This window comes from Anabrus simplex, chromosome 1 (assembly GCF_040414725.1).
Source record: "Anabrus simplex isolate iqAnaSimp1 chromosome 1, ASM4041472v1, whole genome shotgun sequence".
NCBI classification, from domain to species: domain Eukaryota; kingdom Metazoa; phylum Arthropoda; class Insecta; order Orthoptera; family Tettigoniidae; genus Anabrus; species Anabrus simplex.
Genome location: NC_090265.1, coordinates 665987139 through 666009050, shown reverse-complemented (window position 1 = coordinate 666009050; position 21912 = coordinate 665987139). Strand labels below are relative to the sequence as shown.

At 38.2% G+C, this 21912-nt stretch overlaps 1 protein-coding gene across 1 annotated transcript in view; it reads right to left on the bottom strand.

Moving 5' to 3' along the window:
* Positions 1–21912, bottom strand: part of LOC136857291 (very low-density lipoprotein receptor) — a 130393-nt gene that overhangs the window by 8121 nt on the left and 100360 nt on the right. The window contains exons 4-7 of the mRNA XM_067135828.2: positions 21321–21446; positions 17312–17422; positions 11677–11808; positions 1495–1611 (exon numbers count right to left, since the gene is read on the bottom strand). Of these exons, the coding sequence (XP_066991929.2) occupies positions 1495–1611; positions 11677–11808; positions 17312–17422; positions 21321–21446 (486 nt within the window). The remainder of the gene's footprint in view (positions 1–1494; positions 1612–11676; positions 11809–17311; positions 17423–21320; positions 21447–21912) is intronic.

Sequence of the window (21912 nt, the reverse complement as noted above, 5' to 3'; positions counted from 1 at the left end):
ATTTCTGCCCCTGAGTGAATTTGAGCTCTTTTGTAAATTTGAGCTAGATGCTCAAGAATTGTAAAGCGAGGGGCTTGGAGCCCAGATTTTTAAACTGTCACTAAATTTTGAATTTTCTTGTCTTATTTCCAAATTTCTATTTTGTACCTGATATGTCATTGTTATCTCACTAAGCGAAAATTTGTTAACTTGTTGTTTTTCAAAAACATAACCTTCAGTTTACGTTTTAAATTCAATTCTTGACATTGTAGTTAGACCCATTCACCCCGGCACCTTCTTTCACCTCTGCATTCCAAGGGTAACCCCGTAATAATAATAATAATAATAATAATAATAATAATAATAATAATAATAATAATAATAATAATAATAATAATAATAATAATAATAATAATAATAATAATAATAATGATAATAATAATAATAATAATAATAATAATAATAATAATAATAATAATAATAATAATAAACTAATTAGCATCCTACAGTATAGTATCTTTAATACGGATCCATAATGACATTTATCACTTGCAAAGCTGGTACCAGTCGATATGAAAACATCTGATAAGATATTATTAAATTCCCCCCCTCAAGAGAACACCACCTTTCAACAAATTTATTTGGAGTTTTAATAATAATAATAATAATAATAATAATAATAATAATAATAATAATAATAATAATAATACAGAATTGATACAACAAAAGAATATCTTGCAGACATTATACCATGGTTATCATGGTTGTCAAGCCAAAGGGACTTTACAATTCAGAATGTCTGATACTGAATAAAAAAGAGGAGATGGATGAGCTAGAGAAAATTTTTTAGAAAGATCTTAAGACCTGAAAAAAAAAAAAGAAAAAAAAAAAGAAGGAGGATGGTACATGGAGGAAGAGGAGAAATGATCTATTCAGACAGAGAAGTTCACAAACAGCATACGTAAGAGGAAATTGAAGTTTTATGGGCACCTCACAAGAATGAATGAGAGTCGACTAGCAAAGAAAATCTTTAACTACATCATCAAATTAAAAGCAACTACTAAATGGCTAGCAGAAACAATAAAGGACATGGAGGAAGTTGGCATCAATCCAAAAGAAATCTTTACTACAGATATGTTTTGAGCTAAAATTGATAAATTTAAGAGGTTCCAGGAATAGCAAAGGAAGAGGAACCACAACATAATGATGAAGAAGTTCTGGGAGAAGAAGAAATGACTAACTAGCAAGTCAATTGTTTACTGTGGATCAAAGTAGGCCAAAATCAAAAAAGAACAATCATCATAATCATCATCAGTAAGGCTTAAGGTGAAACAATGAACGTGTGGGTCCACCTTTACCCCAGCCAGTTTACATCCTTGAACACTTACATATTGCAATATCGAGACAGCCAGAAAGTAACCAAGAACAAATGCCTTATAAAAGGAAGACCCTCAATAAATATTCCACCCATGTTTTTGCTAGTTATTATAATTAAAAGAGAAGGTCAATACTCACGCAAAGTTCTCACACTGTTTGCTCGTTTCATCCGAGCCGTCTTCACAGTCCTTCTGGCCATCGCACAACAAAGTTTCCATCACACAGGTGCCATCACCACACTGGAACGTCCCCTCCCTAGAAGAAATTACATATTGCTCTCATGTTTGACTAGGATTAAGTTTATGTGGACAAAACAAAGGAAAAGAAAGAAACACTGTTGCGACAGCCAATACTGGCCTTCATCTCTGAGAAGAAAGTTTCTCATAACATGAACAAATGCCTGTTCTGATATGTGACTCTCTCGGAGACCATACTTTAAGTTGCTTGACAAAATTTTACGCTACAAAGGGAAAATGCAGGAAGGACAAGAAATATTGACTTTTAGAATTGAACGCCATCTGTTAGTCTGATCCTTGAAGAACGTGGTGAAAGGAGTGACAGTGACATGACCATATGGGAAAATGTCTTCAAAATAACCTTGGAAACAAGCTGCGCAGTCTAACAAAACCATAACTTAAATCGCAATGGGAATTTAACATTGACAAATTGAGGTATGGTTTCTTAAATGAAGTTCCTGCATGCCTTCTTGTACCAAAACATTAAATAACCAGCTTGTGCATCAAGGTAATATATGATTACAATTATAGGCATTTACTGTGCTACATACAGGGCAATTCAAAATGATGGAACCGATTTCATAAATTTATTCTGTGAAATCTAATAAACATATCGTAATGTGAGACATGTGGTAAGAACGGTAAACTCTCAAAGTTTTTTTCAGTCATATCACAAGTGTTCTGTGTGAGCACCTCACGTAACACAACATACATCAAGCTCTATCTCCTGCCAAACCTTATGTAGTGTGTCGCGGTCAATCTCTGTGATGGCTGCTGTGATACACGCACGAAGGTCTTCCAATGTTAATGGAAGAGGTGGTTCGTAAACATGATCCTTTACAAAACCCCACAAGAAGAAATCACATGGGGTTAAGTCGGGGGAACGCAGTGGCCAACAAATGAGAGTTTGATCCTCCTGAGATGCACGACCTATCCAGTGTTGTGGCAATGTCTTGTTGAGATGGCTCTGAACGTTGCCATGGTAATGCGGAAGGGTACCATCCAGTTGAAGGATGAAATCTGCACTATCCTCTTCGAGCTCTGGCAGGAGCCATTGTTGCAGCGTATCAAGAAAAACATTTCCTGTCACTGTAGGTTCAATGAAGTAAAAGGGTCCATAAACCTTCTCATGGGAAATGGCACAAAACACATTCACCTTGGGAGAATCACGTTGGTGTTCCACAACTTGATGGGCATTAGAAGTTCCCCAGATACTTACGTTGTGTGTATTCAAAGTCCCGGAAATGTGAAAAGTCACTTCATTACTGAAAATTACCCTTTCGGAGAACCCATCCTCAATAACAATATAATGGTCCGTTATTGCACATTATAAATTTTCCAGCTAACTCATTCCTGGTTGCCAGCGTTTTACCCTCGTGTGCTAGGGTGGGCTCATCATTTGGTACCTAGCACACCTACCAAGACACTGGCTAGTGCATACCATGGAGGCCACTGCGTAAGCTACTTGGAGCCACCGGCAGTGCCAGTGCACTATGAGAGACTTTGTCTCTTTACCAAAAATTGATGCCTGCTTGGCCATGGGAATCAACATCTGTATCAGAACCCATCCTCTTCCATTAATGCGAGAAAATCAGCGCAGAAGGATGCTCAAGCAGCATAATCAGTGTCTTTTAAGGCCTGCATCAGTTGCAAGTGGTAGGGTTTCATTCGTAAACGTTTCTGCAGAATGCGCCAAACAGTTGCCTGTGGAAGTTCAAGTTGCCTCACTGCCCAGTAGGTGGACTTCTGCGGACTCCGCACGAAACTGGCGCGAACACGTTCCACTGTCTCTTCCCCGGTCGAAGGATGGCCAATCGACTTTCGCTTACAGATGCAGACTGTGTCTCTGAATTTTGCATACCACGCACGAATGGCTTTTCCAGTAGGTGGGTCTCTTCCATACATGGTACGGAAATGCTGTTGAACACTAATCATAGACTTGTTTACATGGTAATCAAGCACACAGAATGACTTCTACTTTGCAGCCACAGACATTTTCTTTACTCGCTTCCTGCACGCTCGTAATGGCTGAAAATGAAACCACTTGGGTTGAAATCTAAACTCAACTAAACTTTGAGTTTGCCTTTCTTTGCGCATATTTCACAGTATGATATGTTCATTAGATTCCATAGAATAAATTTATGAAATCGGGTCCATCATTTTGAATTGCCCTAGATAATCTTCCTCAGAACCTACCTAAGAAGTTGGAAGTAAAAGGCATGACTGCAGAAAGGATGAAGTATCTGTTCGACAACATTCGAAAGTACTGATATATATGTTGATTCCCATAGGGTGTACGGCAAAAATGAGGGATTCGTGGTGCCAACAGCCGGGTGACATTAAGACTGCTGAACCTGGGCTAAGTAGCAAGATGTATTGTGCTTGCAGAAGGAAAAAGCCATATGTAATTAAGAACATTCAAGAAAAATGAGCAACAATTCAGTTTTGTTACTAAAGGATACAAGATAGATAGGTACGAATGTAAATCTTTAATTGGACACTGACTGTGTGTAGTTTCAGAATGATCTTTTAAAATATCCAAGATGATGATGATGATTATTATTATTATTATTATTATTATTATTATTATTATTATTATTATTATTATTATTATTATTATTATTATTATTATTATTATTATTATTGTACTAGGGGGTACACCTCTACGCCATGCGTTCAAAATGAGCGCCTAAAAGAACTCCTCTACTACCAAATGTGAAACAAATAATACAACAAGTTAGAACTTTACTCAGAAGATGTCACCACAGAAATTTGATGTAATTTTGTTATTGCGAAGTTTCCTGTACTGTGTGAATTTCTACTTGCTTTGTTTGCCCTTCATCAAGAAGTTTGGACATTCTTCCATAGATGTCACTGCTGAAAAACTATGATCATGCACCCTGGTGCGAAGTGAAAGAACCTTTGATTTGAAGAAGTTTTGTATTCATAAGTTTTTTTTACTAATTGATGTTCATTTATTTTTGCATTTGAAATATTTATCTTTTCTTTCTACCAGTTTTGAATCCAGCCAATCCCAAATTTCTGTAATAATTTTCAACCTATCACAGCCTTCTTTTTCGATTTGAAGTGTAACCTTTCAAACTGACCAATAAATTAAGAGGGTGTGGCTGATTTATTCATGAAAGGTCTCAAACTTTTCCTGAGGGTTTATAAACTGCAGATTTTCTCGTCTCTTGGCCAATTCATCATCATCTAACCCAGTGTGTGTGTCAAGCAGGAGGCGGGAGGCGCCTCTTTCATCAGGTAGCAGTACACCGACAAGGTAATGACCACTTAACATCTTTATTTCTTGCTAGCTCTGCAGTTTAACCCAAGGGAGAGGTCCGAAACTTTAACTATGTAACCTACCTTTCTGAAAATGTAACTTCGGCCGGCTTATGTAATAACTTCATAAAATCTTTAACTGTAAATAGAGAATAGAGAGTGATATACCCTATCGAGCTCCCCTTCATATTGGTTTGACGTAACTATGCTTTGTAACTGGTTTTCTTCCTTTCTGTAATGTCTTAATTTATTCTTATACGAGTCACCTCCATAGTTTGGGAATAGCCCCTGTTTCATCGGCCTAGTGCCCTTTAGGTTTTAAGAATTCATATCTAGGAGTGCAAGTACACGCCTCCATTCAAACTGTGTTTCAGGCCATTTACTTAATCTGTTCTTTTCCGCTAAGGCCCAATAGGTTGGGTACCAGATATCCCTCTTTCAAATTTTGTAAGTTGTGCCTTGGTGGTGAGTGATGGTAATTTTCTGATATTGCCTTGAATAGGCTTGGAAAACTGAGAGCACATCAGCTCTTTTCTAGTGTTTTAAAAGTGCCTCTGGGAGGCTTGATATTGTGAGTTGGGAGCAAGCGCTCCATGTATTGAGGGACTTCTGCTCTTGTGTAATTTTTGCTTTTGGTAAATTTGAGCTAGGAGCTCAAGAATTGTAAAGTGAGGGGCTTGAAGCCCAGTTTTTTAAAACAGTCACTTAATTTTGGATTTCTTGTCTTGTCTAGAATTCATTAGTGTACCTGACATTTTATTGTTATGAAAATTTTGCTATTTAAGAAAATGTAACCTTCAGTTTGAGTTTTATATTTTTCTTGACATTGTAGTTAGACACATTCATCCCGGTACCTTCTTTCACCTCTGCGTTCCACGGGTAACCCCGGAACAAGTGGTAGCAGAGCGTGGTTGAATGGGTCTCAATTAAGCCTCTTTTGACGGTAAAACTTAGGACTCAATTTGTACTCTAACAATTTTCTCAGTCGCTGGAATTTTTCTTTTCCTATTTTCTAAATTTGTAAACTTCTGTCATCATGTCAGGCCCTCGTGAAGTCCTCCATTCCGGCTACTTGCACAAGGAGGAATTGATTTATGAATTATCTATTAGAAATGTTCAATCTGGAGGCACGGTTGCGGCAGATACAACCAAACTGAAAGAGTCATTAGAGTTACCAATTTGTATCCCAAGCTTGGGAGAGAAGGAAATTGATGAGGCTCTCTCTACTATCATTGATAACACCACTGAGCTAGCATCCGTAGTTAGTTTTTTTGAAGTGAGTGATCCTTCTGCTAACCAACTTAAAAGAGTACAGGCTAGGTTGTACCATTTTTACAATAGAGTAAGGGACCTATTTTCTCTTAAACTAAAAGATGATCATGCTAAGGAGGCTAGCAACCTTGTTGAGCACCTCTCTGAAATGTCAAATAAAGTTCTTCAATTGCTGACTGGGGCAGCTACCCCCAAAACCGACCAAGCCACCGTTGTAAACATTGTAAGTGAGGAAGACTCGTCCAAGAATGTAGAAAGCAGGAAATCGGTAACTACTCAACAAACTTCTGCCCCATTAGGAAATGAGTCTGATCGTCGTACCTCAATTCTACCTTTCTATTTAAATAATGCAGTCTCTGAAGCTTCTTCACCCCCTAGGCCATTACCTACTATGTCACCCGGGTTCAGTAGTTTGCCTCACTCATTGGCTATGTTGCTTAGGGTAATTTCTAAATTTTCGATTAATTCTACTAATGATGTCATTTCATTTTCAAGATTTTTAGTTGAATTTCAAGATCACGCTCTAGTGTTTTCTCTTTCCCCTTCTCAAATTCTTCAAATTATTTACCCTTACTCCATAGTTGTCCTCTTGGACAAGATAGTCAGAGCAATAGCTGAACAATCATCTATAGAAGACTTCCACGCCCATCTGCTAGCTAATTTAATTCCGGCTCGAGCCATGTCTTCCTTAATTCAAAGGTACTATTACAGAGTACAGCGACTGGATGAAAATCTTGCCAACTTCATCCAGGATATTAAGTTTTATACAAGGGTATTTGCTCTTCGTTTCCCCAAAGATCAAATCGTGCAGACAATTGTTGAAGGGATTTCCCCGCCCTACAGGTCGTACTTATGTTTTGCGTTGCGTCCTCAAACTTTTGCTGAATTAGAGGCTATGGTGGTCTCAGCCGAAGGAGTGTGGTATGCCAACACCTTAAGAGTTGCTAAGGAGCCCCCTCCGTCTTCAAGTAACCTTCGGCCTCAACCTCACCAAACTTTCACCACCCGCAAATGTTATGCTTGTGGGTCGGCAGACTATCTCCGTAACAAGTGCCTAGTAATAAAATCAAGTGGGACAAAGAATGGAGCAGGGTCATCACAAGGATGTTTCAAGTGTGGCTCCTTTAATCACCTCGCCAAGAATTGCCCTAATGCCAATAGCACCACCTCCTGTTCAACCTCCAACAACTCAAATAATCGAAAGTGACTAGTGGCATCGGCTGAGTCGGCAAATTCATCTTCCCAAGGCTCAGCCCCGGTTAAAATCACAGAAAGCTCGGAACAGGGTAGAAGTTCTTCTAACCTCGCAATTGAATGCCCTAAAGAATGCCTTAGGATTGCGGCGGAGTCCCCCGCACTTGTAACTTTTCTCAAGATTGAGTTGAATAGTGGACCCGTTACCGCTCTATTAGACTCAGGGAGGGTTTGTTCCATTATTTTGGCAGAATGGTACTCAAAATTAAAGTCTGTTTGTAAATTTTCTGACTATCGTTCATCTTTGGTTCAATGTATTTCGGCCAATTCCTCTCCCTTAGAAATTTTAGGTTTCATTTTTGCCAAAATATGGATTTCTAAATTTACTTGGAAAATAAAACTGTTTGTGGCTAAGCACTTGTCTTGCCCCATAATACAGTATTAGGAGCAGACTTCATGTCTCATACCGGTCTAGTGCTTGACATTCAGAGCAAGTCGTGCACTTTCAAATTTGATAGTAACTGTAAAATTCCTTTGCTCAAGTGTAATTCTGCATCATGTTCATCTGTTTCGCCTACCCCTGATGAGATGTTGTTAGACCTTAGACATCTACCTGAGGAGCAGGCTGATAGTATTCGCCAATTGTGTCAGTCGTTTATGGATGTATTTTCTGATACTCTTGGTGTTACTGATCTTATTGAATACAAGATTGAGGTTACGGACTCGATCCCGGTTAGATTTCCACCTTATAGGCTCTCTCCTCCTAAAATGAAGGCTCTCAACGAGATCATCAATCAGATGTTAAAGGATGGTATCATTCGACCCTCTGAGTCGGCGTATTCATCGCCTATTTTCCTGGTTCCGAAACCCCAAGGTGGCTTCAGGGATATGATTGACTATAGGGCTTTAAATCGGAAGGTGGTATTACAATCTGTGCCTCTTCCCGACCTGCACTCTTGTTTTTCATGGTTTTGGAAAGATAAGTTCTTCACCATCTTAGACCTTAATCAGGCGTACAATCAGATCCCTCTAGCCGAAGAATCAAAATATCTCACAGCTTTTGCCATGGATTAGAACTTGTATGAGTACAACCGCGTGCCTTTCAGGCTCCCCACGGGGGCAGCTGTGTTAACGAGACTGCTAGATAGGGTCTTCTCCAACATCAAATTCAAATACTTGTACCATTATCTTGATGATGTTGTATTTTCGGAGACCTCTGAAGAACATCTTGATGATCTAAAAGAGGTCCTTAATCGCCTGCATCAGGCAGGGTTATCTGTGAAGTTATCTAAGGTAGTTTTTGCTAAACCTTCCATGTCATTCCTAGGGCATATTCTGTCGCCTGATGGTGTTTCTATTGATCATTCTAGAACACAGGCCATCTGTGATTTCAAACCTCCTAAGGACATCAAAGGTATTGCCAGGTTCATCGGCATGGTGAATATCTTCAGGAAATGTATTCCTAACTTCGCTAACAGAGTGGCGCCCTTGAACTTACTCCATAGGAAAGGCGTCAAATTTGAGTGGGGGCCGTCTCAACAAGCCGCTTTTGAAGACCTGATATTAGCTCTTTGCAACGCCCCATCCTTGCTATGCCTGATTTCCCAAAGAAATTCATCGTTCATACTGACGCCTCGTCGGCGGCGGTGGCGGCTGTGCTTCTTCAAGAAACTGAACTCGGAAGGTGACCCATCGCCTACGCATCTAGGACACTATCGGCTCAAGAAGCCAAGTATTCCATCTATGAACTTGAGGGTTTGGCAGTCTTATTTTCATTAGAGGAGTTCCGACTCTATCTGGAACACATCAAGTTTGACCTGGAAACAGATAACCAAGCCTTAAGTTGTGTCTTAGCTAGGCTGTGTCGTACTGGTCGTATAGCCCAATGGGCCATCAGATTTCTGCCTTCTAATTTGACGTTAGGCATATAAGAGGATCTGAAAATGTTGTGGCGGATGGACTAAGCTGCATGTTTGCTAATGATGTACAGACCTCCAAATTGGAAGATAGTTCGTCTCTTCCCACGCCCATACCTTCGGGCATTAATGCCATTCTAACTGATACCCCCATGTTGTTCAGGGATATTGAAAAATATCAATGTAAAGATCCTGTGCTGGCTCCTATTATTGAAACCCTTTCTCTGGGGAACATGTCGTCCCTTATGTGTTGAGGAACAGGGATTTATGTTGCCCGTCGAGGCATGATCAAAAGAGTTGTGGTTCCAGCTGTTCTTGTACCTATGATCTTCATGTACTACCATGAGACCCCATTAGGGGGGCATTTAGGCATCTTCAAAACTCGAGAAAAGATCCGAGAGATGTTTATTTGGAAAGGTATGGACGGTGAAATTCATGAATTAGTAAAAGCTTAAGCCCACCTTGTCCACTGAGCTAGGTCTATTATCTTCTCATCAAGCGTCGCGCCCCATGGAACACCTCTATATCGACTACGTAGGACCCTTCCCCCAATCAAAGGGGAATGCAAACAAATTCATTCTCATGTGTGTAGATGGTTTCACAAGATTTTCCTGGTTATTTCTGACTAAGCTGGAAACCGCTCAGTCCACTATTGCTTGTTTAAATACCATCTTTGCTTCTTTTGGTCTGTGTCAATACATAGTTTCTGATAATGCTAAGGCATTTACATCCAACCTCTTCCATAAATTCTGTTTTGACCTATCTATGTCACACGTAACTACATCGGCGTTTTATCCTTAACCATCTCTGGCTGAGCGGGTCAACCATAATCTTAGATCAGCGCTTATTGCATTTCATCATGAAGATCATTCCAGGTGGGATACATTCCTCCATTGGTTGGCCTTTGCTTTGAATTCAGCAGTTCATGAATCCCATAAGTTCACTCCAGCTTCTTTGATGTTTAAATTTGTGCCTAACATGCCGCTCTCTAACCTTTGGTCACTTAATGATATTCTACCAGAGACAATAGATCTCGATAATATTAGAGATCTATGGAAGAAGGCTGAGGCCAATCTTAAGGTTTCTCATGAAACGTTTAGGGAAAGATATGATCGTGGACAGAGGCCCACCAATTTAAAAGTAGGAGATCAAGTCATGATTAGAAACTTTGTTCCCGTGGGCAAGCTTGCCCCCAGATTTCATGGGCCACGCATCATATTGGATTTTTTTGACACCGGTTACCTTAATAGTGAGCAATGCAGCCACGGAGAGGATCTTTAGAGTTCACCTGTCTCAGGTGAAACCTGTGTAATGTCATTGTTAACTTAGCCATCAATGTTTAGCAGCAGTTTGAAGGTTATATTTTTTGGGAGGCCTTCTGCCCCAAATTATTGTATTTTTTTATCTATATAAACTGTATGTACGATCTTCCCCTCTGGTTTTCCTGCTGTCAATTCCTTTGTGGCCATTACTAAGCCCCCGTCTCCTGCATATCCACACTATTGGCATAAAAAGCCTTCCACGCCGCCCAGCCCTCAGCATCAATAAAGATCGTATCCTCTAATCTCAAGTCACCAACAACACCTTTCTGTCGCCAAGATCTTACTGTTTCAGGGCCTCTGCAGCCATTCGCCGTTGTACTACCACAGAGGTGGGGTACGGGTCCACTCCACTCCCATGAAGACTACTTGTGTACGGCGCGCCGGAGTCCATCTCCCGGCAAAGGCTGAAGTGCGGCGCTCCTACCGCCAATTTATCTGGGCCTGGAGATATACTTCTAATATGCGGCATCCTTCACCATGACTACCCCTCTCATAGCAGCGGGAGAGGTGTATCTGAGGGTACTTGAGGGGTTCGGGCGACCTCAACTGGATATCGGCAGCGGCGGCAGTTCTTGTCGTCAAAATTATCAACATGTATTTCACATCCTACTGCAACAAAAACACACTAAAGCTGGAGTTAAACTACCTTCTACCTATCTACTTCAAAAAAAAAAACTTAGAAAATTTTCTTCAACTGGAAATAATTTTTTCAAAATTCTTCTGTGTCACCCCTAGGAAGGACATTTGGGAGGGGGGAGGTCTGTATCGGGAGGTACACCTCTATGCCGCGCGTTCAAAATGAGCGCCTAAAAGAACTCCTCTATCTACCATATGTGAAACCAATAATACAACACTAAGTATGATATGGTTAAAAATATTAAGTCAACATTAGCCTACATCATATTATTATTATTATTATTATTATTATTATTATTATTATTATTATTATTATTATTATTATTATTATTATTATTATTATTGTAATCATTAAAATGGCATCTGTGCCTACCCAGCCAAGTCAGGTGTGCCTCCAGACATGAAAAGGTTGGACAGGCCTGATCTAGAGGTTGAAAAACAACAGACATGAATACAGACCTGCACGCAAGGATCGCTTCAGGGCAATCCTTTTCATCCGAGCCATCTGCACAGTCCTGCTTGCCATTACAGCGAGCGTCACCATCCACACAGGCACCGTAGTCACAGCGAACTGCATATGTAGGGCAGTCACTGTGGCAAAAGAACATGGACATAATGCTTCTTCCATAAACTGCCAGATATTCCAATGAACATAATAGGAGTCTTTGAAAAATATGAAACAAACTTAACTACAACGACCTACGTAGATGTCACAATACAGATCCTAAAATATACACACAAAAATGTGATGATAAACATCGCCAGGGTGAGTAGCTCAGATGGTAGAATGCTAGCCTTCAGAGTTCAAGTTGGCAGGTTCGATCCAGCTCAGTCCGGTGATATTTGAATGTGCTCAAATATATTAGCCTCGTGTTGGCATATTTATTGGCATGTACAGTAAAATGAACTCTTAAGGGACAAAATTCCAGCACTTCAGCATCTCTGAAAACTGTGCAAGTAGTTAGTAGGATGTAAAACAACATTGTTGTTGTAGTCGTTGTCATTGTCGTTGTTGTTGTTGTTGTTGCAGTAGAGTCTCGTTAATCCAAACTAATTGGGACCAGAGTCAGTCTGGATTACAAAATGCTTGGATTAACCAGAAAATATTTTCAAATAATAATGCTATTGTTTTTACGTCCCACTAACTACTTTTACAGTTTCCGGAGACACCTAGGTGCCGGGATTTTCTCCCGCAGGAGTTCTTTTATGCACCAGTAAATCTACTTTCACGAGGCTGACATATTTGAGCACCTTCAAATACCACCGGACTGAGCCAGGATCAAACCTGCCTAGTTGGGGTCAGAAGGCCAGCGCCTCAACCGTCTGAGGAAAATAGTTTCTACAATACAGTACATACTGTAATTTGAAATGTTCCTTCTTAACCAGTTATATTAATAAAATACTGTATAAAATCACAGTATGGTAGTTAAGAACCCATAGAGAAGAAAACGACTAAAACTAGGTTAAAACTTGTCTCCTAAAACTGCTAAAATATGGTAATGCGTTACACTTTTGCATTGTGCCTGGGATGTGAAGAGCTGTTTGTGATGCTGATAGCGCTGCAGAATGTGAACACGTAACTCACTCAGTTGTGAAGGTCTCTGGGTAATTCTGTCTCCTCAGCTAGCTGCTGGCTTTATCTCAGCTTATTAGCTTGAAAATGGCAAGCAAATGAAAGCACAGGTCTTGTACTCTTAAAGAAAACTTGAAGTGCTGAAGCGGTTGGGTAAGGGTGACAGTGCTTCAAAATTTTCTGTCAAGTTTGGTATTGGAAAGGCTACGATTTCTGACTGGAAGAGAAACCGTTCTAAAATAGAACAGTTTTGTACATCATTGTCAAAAGACATCCTTAATATCCGCCAAACATCAAAAGTGTCCAAATTCAATAAACTTGATGAAGCGCTTTATTTATGGTTTTTACAGGAGAGGCAAAAAAGTACTCCGTTAAGTGGACCTCTTGTTGAAGAAACAGCGCGTCATTTAAATATATTATTGAAAGGTGATGTTTCATTCACTGCCAGTATTGGATGGTTCGATAGATGGAAGAAAAGGCATGGAATACGTCAGTTAACAATAACGGGAGAACAGTAATCAGGTGATTATGCCGCTGCAGAAGATTACATCAGGGATTTTTATGACTTGGTAGCATCAGGAAATTATTCACTGCAACAAGTGTATAACGCCAATGAAATGGATTTAAATTTCAAGGCCCTTCCCAGTAAAAGCCTTGCGTCTGCGGAAAAGTCTCGTGCACCTGGGTTTAAGATGAGTAAGGAACGTGTTACAGTATTAGCATGTAGTAATGCTGCAGGAACAAATAAATTGCCCCTAATGGTTAACGGCAAATCAGCAAAACCTAGGGCTTAAAAATCTTTAACATGAACACTCTTCCAGTTTACTACAGAAATCAAAGAAAGGCATGGATGGATACACAACTTTTCAAGGATTGGTTTGAAAAACAGTTTATTCCCTAAGTAAAAAGTTTTAGTGTAAAAAGTGGTTTGCCTTCTCAGGCATTGCTCTTAATTGACAATGCTCCATTGCACCCAGCAGTGAGTGAATTAACTTGTTGTGAAATAAGAGCAATTTTCTTGCCTCCTAATGTTACATCAATATTGCAGCCAATGGATGAGGGCGTTCTGGAAAATGTAAAACTTGTGTATAAATGGAAACTTCATGGGTACGTGATTGAGAATGACTGTTCACTTACTATTCTTGAAAAACTGAAGAACGTGAATGTGAAGGACGTGGTTTACTAGGCAGCAGAGGCATGGGAGGGTGTCAGTGAGCAGTTCATGAGGAAAATGTGGAAGAAATTGTGGCCAAGTCTCGCATTCATTGAGAGTCCAGCGGAAGCGTCTGCAAATGTCAATCTCCTTGAAATTGTTCAACAACTTCCTGAGTGTAAGGAAGCCAATGAAAATGACATTAGCAAGTGGATGGAAGCTGACTGTCATCAATTACAAACAGACCAAGAAATTGTAGCTAAGGTGGAGAAAGAATATGGAGTTGATGAGGAACAGAGTGACAACAAAGAAGACCACAATGAACAACTAGTGTCACGTTCAGATGCCGCGGCTGCCTTAGAACTTGCCATACGCTATGTCAAGCAACACTCCGCTCCTACGCCCAATGATGTGGTGTTTATGAGACGCTGGTTTAACACTGAATCTCGAGGAGGTTTCAATCACTATGGCAAAAGAAACTAACAGACTTTGTAAAGATAAACGACCAGTGATTGATGGTTTATGATGTGTAATTATGTTTAGATTAAGTTATTCTAGCAAAATATGACTAATAAAATGCAATTAAATTTTCATTCTATAATACAGAATGTTCTCTCATTACAATAAGGAGAATTTTTTTAAAAAATTGAATATTTCAGTTCGGATTAACCGGACTTTTGGATTAACGGGACTTTAGTGTATTATTATTATTATTATTATTATTATTATTATTATTATTATTATTATTATTATTATTATTATTAGCATCGTCTAATATAATATTTATTATACCAACAAAATAAATCAAGGAAATGAGAAGTTTTCCTAAACTTTTCTCTAGCAGAGAGAAAATATTTATTATAAAATACAGTGTACTGGTTGTTTAACTGCAAGTAGCCAGAAGAGTAAACAAGAAGTTATAACACATCATATAAAAACTTCTGCACTATAAACTGATGATGCAAGATGCTGAACAATGGCCATAAGATGAAAAACCATCTAAAACTTTCTACCGAAAAGTTTAGATGTTCCTTCTTAATCCCTAGTGCATTGAGAACATTTTAGCCACTAATTGATACATTGTTTCCAATCAAAATAAAACCATTGTGACATCGAATGAATCCATAGTAAATATAATAGAAATGGAGTTGGAGTGCTAAAATAAAAATAAAATCCATCATGACAACAAAGAACTTCCTAGTAAATATGATAGATCTTAAAAACAAAATAAATCACTGTGTCAACAAAGAGATTCCCAGTAAACATAACAGAGGTTCTAGAAATGAAAGTCACAATGACAAAGAACTTAATGTCTGTTCTAGAAACAATAGAAATCACCACGAATAATTCCTAAAAAGTACTGTTGCCGTTTACAAAGTTGGGAAGATGTGAGATTGAATCAAGAAGGCATCTAAGTAATTACAAAATATACTGTAAAAATAAGGAGTATTGCTGCAAACTGTATTATGTCTACCTTTGGACAAAACTGAGTTTGATTTAGTTTCATCTATTTTTTCATGTGTTCTGTCATGCTACAAAATCAAATTGTGTTAAACTACATGCATTTTAGCATAAAAAAGGCCTGAAAAGTGCCTGCCATTTCAAATTGTACCATATGTTGTCCACTGAAATGACCAGAACAAACCATGTTATGCCCATGGTCATATTTTGTTTTTTTTACATGTCTTACAGTGGAATTTCATTGCGTATTTTTGTTGGATATTCTACAAATTAGGGACCATTCACTTATGACAATGCTGAACTAACTAATCTCAGTTGCAGTATGATGATGGAGCAAGATTTCAGAGTAGGAGAGCAGTAAACATGAAGAACTGTCATTTTACTCACTTTATTTTAACCTATAATATGCAATATTTCTTGTAAAAGCAGTATTTCCCTTCAGTTACAACAAAATTATATAATTTAAGAAAAATATTTATTTATTTATTTATTTATTTATTTATTTATTTATTTATTTATTTATTTATTTATTTAATTCTAGTAATTATGTTTAGATTAAGTTATTCTAGTAATCTAAGCATTAAATGAAATGAAATGCTGTGTGGCCTCCAGAGAGACCTGGTGCAGGTCTTTTGATTTGATGCCCATAGGCAACCTGCGTGTCGTGATGAGAATGAAATAATGACAAAGACAGCACATACACCCAGTCTCCGTGTCAAGGGAATTAACCAATTATGATATAAATTCCCGACCCTGCCGGGAATCGAATCTGGGGCCCCTGTGACCCACTTAGCCTTGGAGCCGGACATAACAAAGACAAATAATATGGTTATAAAATTGCTGATAAAAGATAGGAAAATAGCAGAAGAGATTAAGGACAATAAGACATTGTTACATAGCATATAAGTGATTTCATAATATCGCAACATATCCGTAACTGGTGAGATTGAATTTCTTTTATGGTATTATATGGGATGCAGACCAAATCTTATTACGGCATGTCCAAAGTCTTTTTCTGATATCATAAAATCCAATTCTGAAATGATTTCATTTTCCATGCCTGCTGGGGGCATCCCTAACATAAAATAACTACAATTTTACTGCTACATGATGACTCGCAAGAGCGAGGATGTCTACCTTTTCATTTCTAGGAGAACCGGTGTGTCCTGGGATCCAGGAGAGACAGACGTGGGGATACTGCTGTGCTGTAGATCTTAGTACCTGAGCACTACTATTGTTGTGGTGGAATGGTGTGAACACATCCTCGCAAAAGCAGCCTACTCATAGAATATATTAATTACCTACAACAAATCACTCCCAAGCTATGCAAAAGCCTAAATCAAAACATATCTGATAAGTTAGAGGAACAATCTATGGACATCAAGTACAAAGGGGTCAGTCACAACAGAATTATTTTTTCCCAACATATATAACTGACTCCAATGCAAAAAACATTAGTGCCCAAATTCGCTCTGACTAAGTTTCTCTCTCGCCTTAGAAATTTTAAGTGCCACTTTGGATGTTTTAAAATTAATATTGCAGATGAATATGTTTTTGTGCATCTTCTCAAACAGTGGACTTTTACTGTTAGACTGTGCCATGTCCGGAAGGACAAGATTCGATCCTGAGTGTCACCTAAACAATTGTCGTGTGGAACTCCCAAAGCCATTATACCATGTGTTTAGAAAATCCTGCTGCTACAAACAGTTCCTTAAATTCATCCACCATGTCTTTAATAATTTAGTTTCCTAATTTTGTGTCAAGGCCAATAGTTAATTAACTAATCAAAACTATAACCCAGATATACTCATGTAAAATAGGGTTCAAACTATTAGGATATTCAATAAATAATTATACACCTCGTATAAGTTTCTAAAGGGAGAATAAATGTGTTACTTTGCACTCACATGCGTTTTGAGCATAGTTCCACTGTCTCATCAGACTTGTCCAGACAGTTCACAGCTCCATCACACACATCATGTGAATTTGTTAAGCATTCTCCAGACTTACATCGAAACCTGAAACAGATCAAAATTTGTTAAGTACATGGTATAGTGGAGAAACAATACAATACAATACAACAATACAATCAGTCATCAATCAGAGCTGATATGCATTCAGGACTGTGGGCCACGTGACGGATTCTCTATGGGTCGTTTACCTAGCCATTTCTTAAATGATGCCAAAGAGGTTAGAAATGTACCGGTATCAAACATCTCCTTTGGTAAATTATTCCATTCTCTAATTCCTCTTTCTATAAATGAGTATTTTCCCCAATTTGTGCTCTTGAATTCCAACTTTATCTTTATATTATAAACTTTCCTACTTTTAAGAATTCTACTCAAGCTTTTTTGTCTACTAATATCTGCTTTCCTTTGGATCTTTCCCAGTTCTTGAATCATGTAACCCTGTTGAGGCTCCCATCCACTAGAACCACACTGTAATTAGGGTCCTACCAGTGACTTACATGTCTTCAACTTTACAACTCACTCCGCCTTCCATCTCTCCTCCTCTGCTTCGTCCTTCACTCACAGATCAACCTAACAATACACGCAGTCAGTCAGCTGATGACATAAGGGAAGGAGGAATTTACTGGGGCTGGCTGGGAGGTAAACATTTATTTGTTTTTCATGCAGCACTGTCACTTATTCATGAGGTTCTTTACTCATTTCTAATACTTTTTATTTCCTTTCATTTCAGACTCCCACCGACATCTTTAAAATTTTAACCAGGAAGTATAATCAACTAAGGTTCTGATCTTAAGGAGTTTCCCCTGCTTGTTATAGTTTAAAATTCGATACTCAGTACATATTACAAGTTAATGGAATACACATTGTATTATATCAACATTTTTATATTTAGAAGAAAGGAAAACCTCTTCCCCTTTAAAGACTAATGCCATAATGAACTATATTATCAATACGAACGTGTTCGAATCCTAGCCCGAATGACTTTTTAATGTTGAAAACATTTCTTAGCATACTACGAAAAATGTAAAATTAAGCAATTTCCTACATTATGCCGAGAGTTGAAGGGCTAAAGGGCCCAGAAAGGTTTCAAAATGTGAGTCTTGGATAGCTCTATCAAATTAAAAGAAATTTTGAAAATCCTTCCGGCTTAAATGCAGTTCCAGAAAAACAGCCTAAAATCGCTTGTTTCTTTACTCATTGATTCAAATCTTGATAAATTAATTTATTTACATAATTATTTCTGTAATGTGTTCCTCCGTTCATTACCCTCAGGTGTGTTTTGATTTTTTGAAAAAATGTCCACAATGAATGTAGTTATAAGGGCTTAAGTGAAACTCTGCATTGACACACAATAGCGCAAGTAGTGGTGCTTAAGTGAAACAATGCACTGACTCATATTAGCGCTCGCAGTGGTAGAAAAAGGCAAACTGCTAATCTAATCGACTAGATAATGATGATTAGGAAAAGGATTGTAATTTTTAGGAATAAATAAAGAATATATTATCATACTTTGTTATGTTTTATTTAGGTACCTAAAATTCATAGCTCATATCCCTAGGATATTTTAAACATAGAGTTGCTTGCTTGAAGGGTTAGAAATGTGGATTATTTTTTCCTCCCAAATGAATACACCATGATGATGTCAGGCAATGAACATACCAAGTTTGACCGAGCTAATTTTGATGCCAATTGATACTGAAAGTGAGTTATCAGGAGTTCCAAAATATAACCTAGGTGAAGTTAGGTTGCCCAACTATTTTCACAATTTACGGAGACACATACGAACAGAAGTAAAATCTACTTTTGTATTGTGCTGCATGTTACTTTGCCATTCAGTTACATTAATGCATACTCATTTTAAAGATAAAATACTCATTCTACTTAAATACTAAAAAAATTCATTCTATTTACATAACACACTACTTCTTTTTACTCACTTCATGTTACCACTTTCACAACTCAAAGAACATTCATGCTTTTCTGTTCCCACATGTTCTACTGCTGTTCCTAATACTAAAGGTTGTCTGCCTGTTTGGCATGAAGAACAAATGGCAACAGATTCATTTACATCTTGACAAAGAAAAGGAAACTCCTTTAACAACATAATGCTTAGAGAACACTGCTGTTCTTTTATGCATTTTCAAACTCTATCAACTGTTCTCGTAACATTCATTACCATATAAATGCATCGTATGCTCCCAGATAATACAGACTGTAGCAAAAGCAAACTACACACGCCGCAGAACTGGCATTCACTTGTATCCGAAAAGCACATTGTACATGACTGGAAGGAGTAGACCAGAGAGATCGCAACCAGAGAGCACACAGATTGGTAGTGGTGATTATTGTTTTAAGAGGAAGTAAAACTGGGTACCCATTCTCTATTAACACTAATCAGAGGGGAAAATTGGAAAGGGTACAACACTTCAAATACAGAAGGTACCAGCCAAAAGAAAGAAAAGGGCCACAAAGGACATGAAAATGTAAGGCTCCACAAACCTAATACCGTCGTGATCAGAAAAGAACAAGAGTTGATTAAGGGAGGTCGGATAGGATAGATGAAAGTGAGGAGCCTGGCACAAGTGAATGCATTGTCAAGATTCAACTGAGGGCCTTGTGGTCTCCAACCCTCGCTCCCAAGTTAAGAGTTCCTGGGGCCTCTTTTCTACTGTCCACACCCACGGGGATAGAGCATACAGAAGGGGTGCCATAAATTCTACTATGATGATAAAAATGACGAGTTAAAAAGTTATGGAATCATGTTGTTCATGTAAAACCAGACTAATAATAAACACTGACAATCCAGGGATTTCTGGAGACAACTGATTTAATCCAGAGACATTCCAGGAACAGATTTTCTTTGGGGACAAAAAGCAGAGCCTGGGAACTGTCCCCGGAAAACAGTGATGTCTGGTAATCTTAAGGTAAAGAAGTGTGCAACTGTTTGTCCACTTGATAGCCTAATTCTTGATACAGTGGTACTCAATACAACATGACACAACAAAGCCGTGAAAGTGAGTAATTTCTACAAGAAGTATGACTTAATCTGGTTTATCACCAATTCCTAAAATGTGCAGATTCATAGCATATGGACAGGCTGTAAGTTGGATTAATTCATGGACTGCAATTGGTCATAAAATTGTGTTGCTATACATCATGTGTAGTGATTCAAATAAGAAACACGTTCCTCGAACCTGATAAAGGGCTGTTGAGGATGTTTTGCTGACCTAAGCTGCTGTTTATTTAGAAAGGTAAGTGATACAAACATTACGCATACCGGTATATTAGTACAATTTTAGGCACTATTTGTGTCTTACCAGTATGTGTTTTAACACTCAAATATACAATATATTAAATGGTCCCTGCTCGTATACAGCTGACAGCAGAGCAAGTGACATCACGCGTAGTTTATCAAGCTCTGTATTTTCACTTCTTGTAACTGCATCGTGTTCAGAACAAGAGAGGCATTCTTGTACTTTTTTCTTCTATAAAATAATACTGACAAGTGATTTTTAGACCAGACTGCTCCTTTCAGAGTTTTGTAACTGTATGGGAGAAAAGATGTCATATTTCCCTTCGGGAAAATGAAATGATCATAATTTCATAAATATGCTTCTCAATAAATGAAACTCAAATTGAAAACAATTAATTTACTCGCATCTAACGAACTGTTATGGAGACACATCTGTATGGAATTTTGAGCCGAGAAGTGTAGGATTCAGATCATCGAAAGGGGTGAAACTGACTTAGGGTCCCTTTGTTAAAGGCCCTTTTATTTGTCTCTTAGCCATGGCCATCTATCAATACTTCACATCACAGCCTGCACGGGTGCTGGGTATCATTGCATCACACATTATGTATCACTAATTTCGTGACACAAATATTCAGATGACACCCAGCCATAAGACATACTTATATACAAAACAAAAACACTTTGTTGACTTACGCGCAAGTATTATTATCACAGTTGTTCTCGTCCGAAGCATCTGCACAGTCAATTTTACCATTACAGCGGGCATCAGAATCCACGCAGGCACCATAGTCGCAGATGAAGGCATATGCTGGGCAATGCCTGTAACAAGACGTAACATACAGTAGATTCCTCATTAATTTACAACATAAATACGTACAAGGACAAGGGATTGAAAATTCAAGGGTTTCCTTTTCTCTGGAAATTTCATAACAGAACTTGATTTTATATCCAAGTGGTTATTTTCCCCAATAGTAGCACTAAAAATGACCGCAACATTCGTAACCTCTGTGGTAATATCAATGAAACTAATAAATGCTAGACCCCACAGATATTCGTTCCTCTCTAAGTAATACGACCAAGCAACAAAATGAATTTCTTTTATACACTGTAAATTCATTTTGGTTCGAAGAAAAGATTGACCAAAAAACCAACATTCCTTTCTTTTGTATACTGTGAATTCTCTTCCTTTTTTTTTTCTTTCTTTTTGGTTCAAAGAAAATACCAACCAAGCAACAAAATTCCTTCCTTCTACATACTTACAACTTACTGTAAGCCAATGGATGTA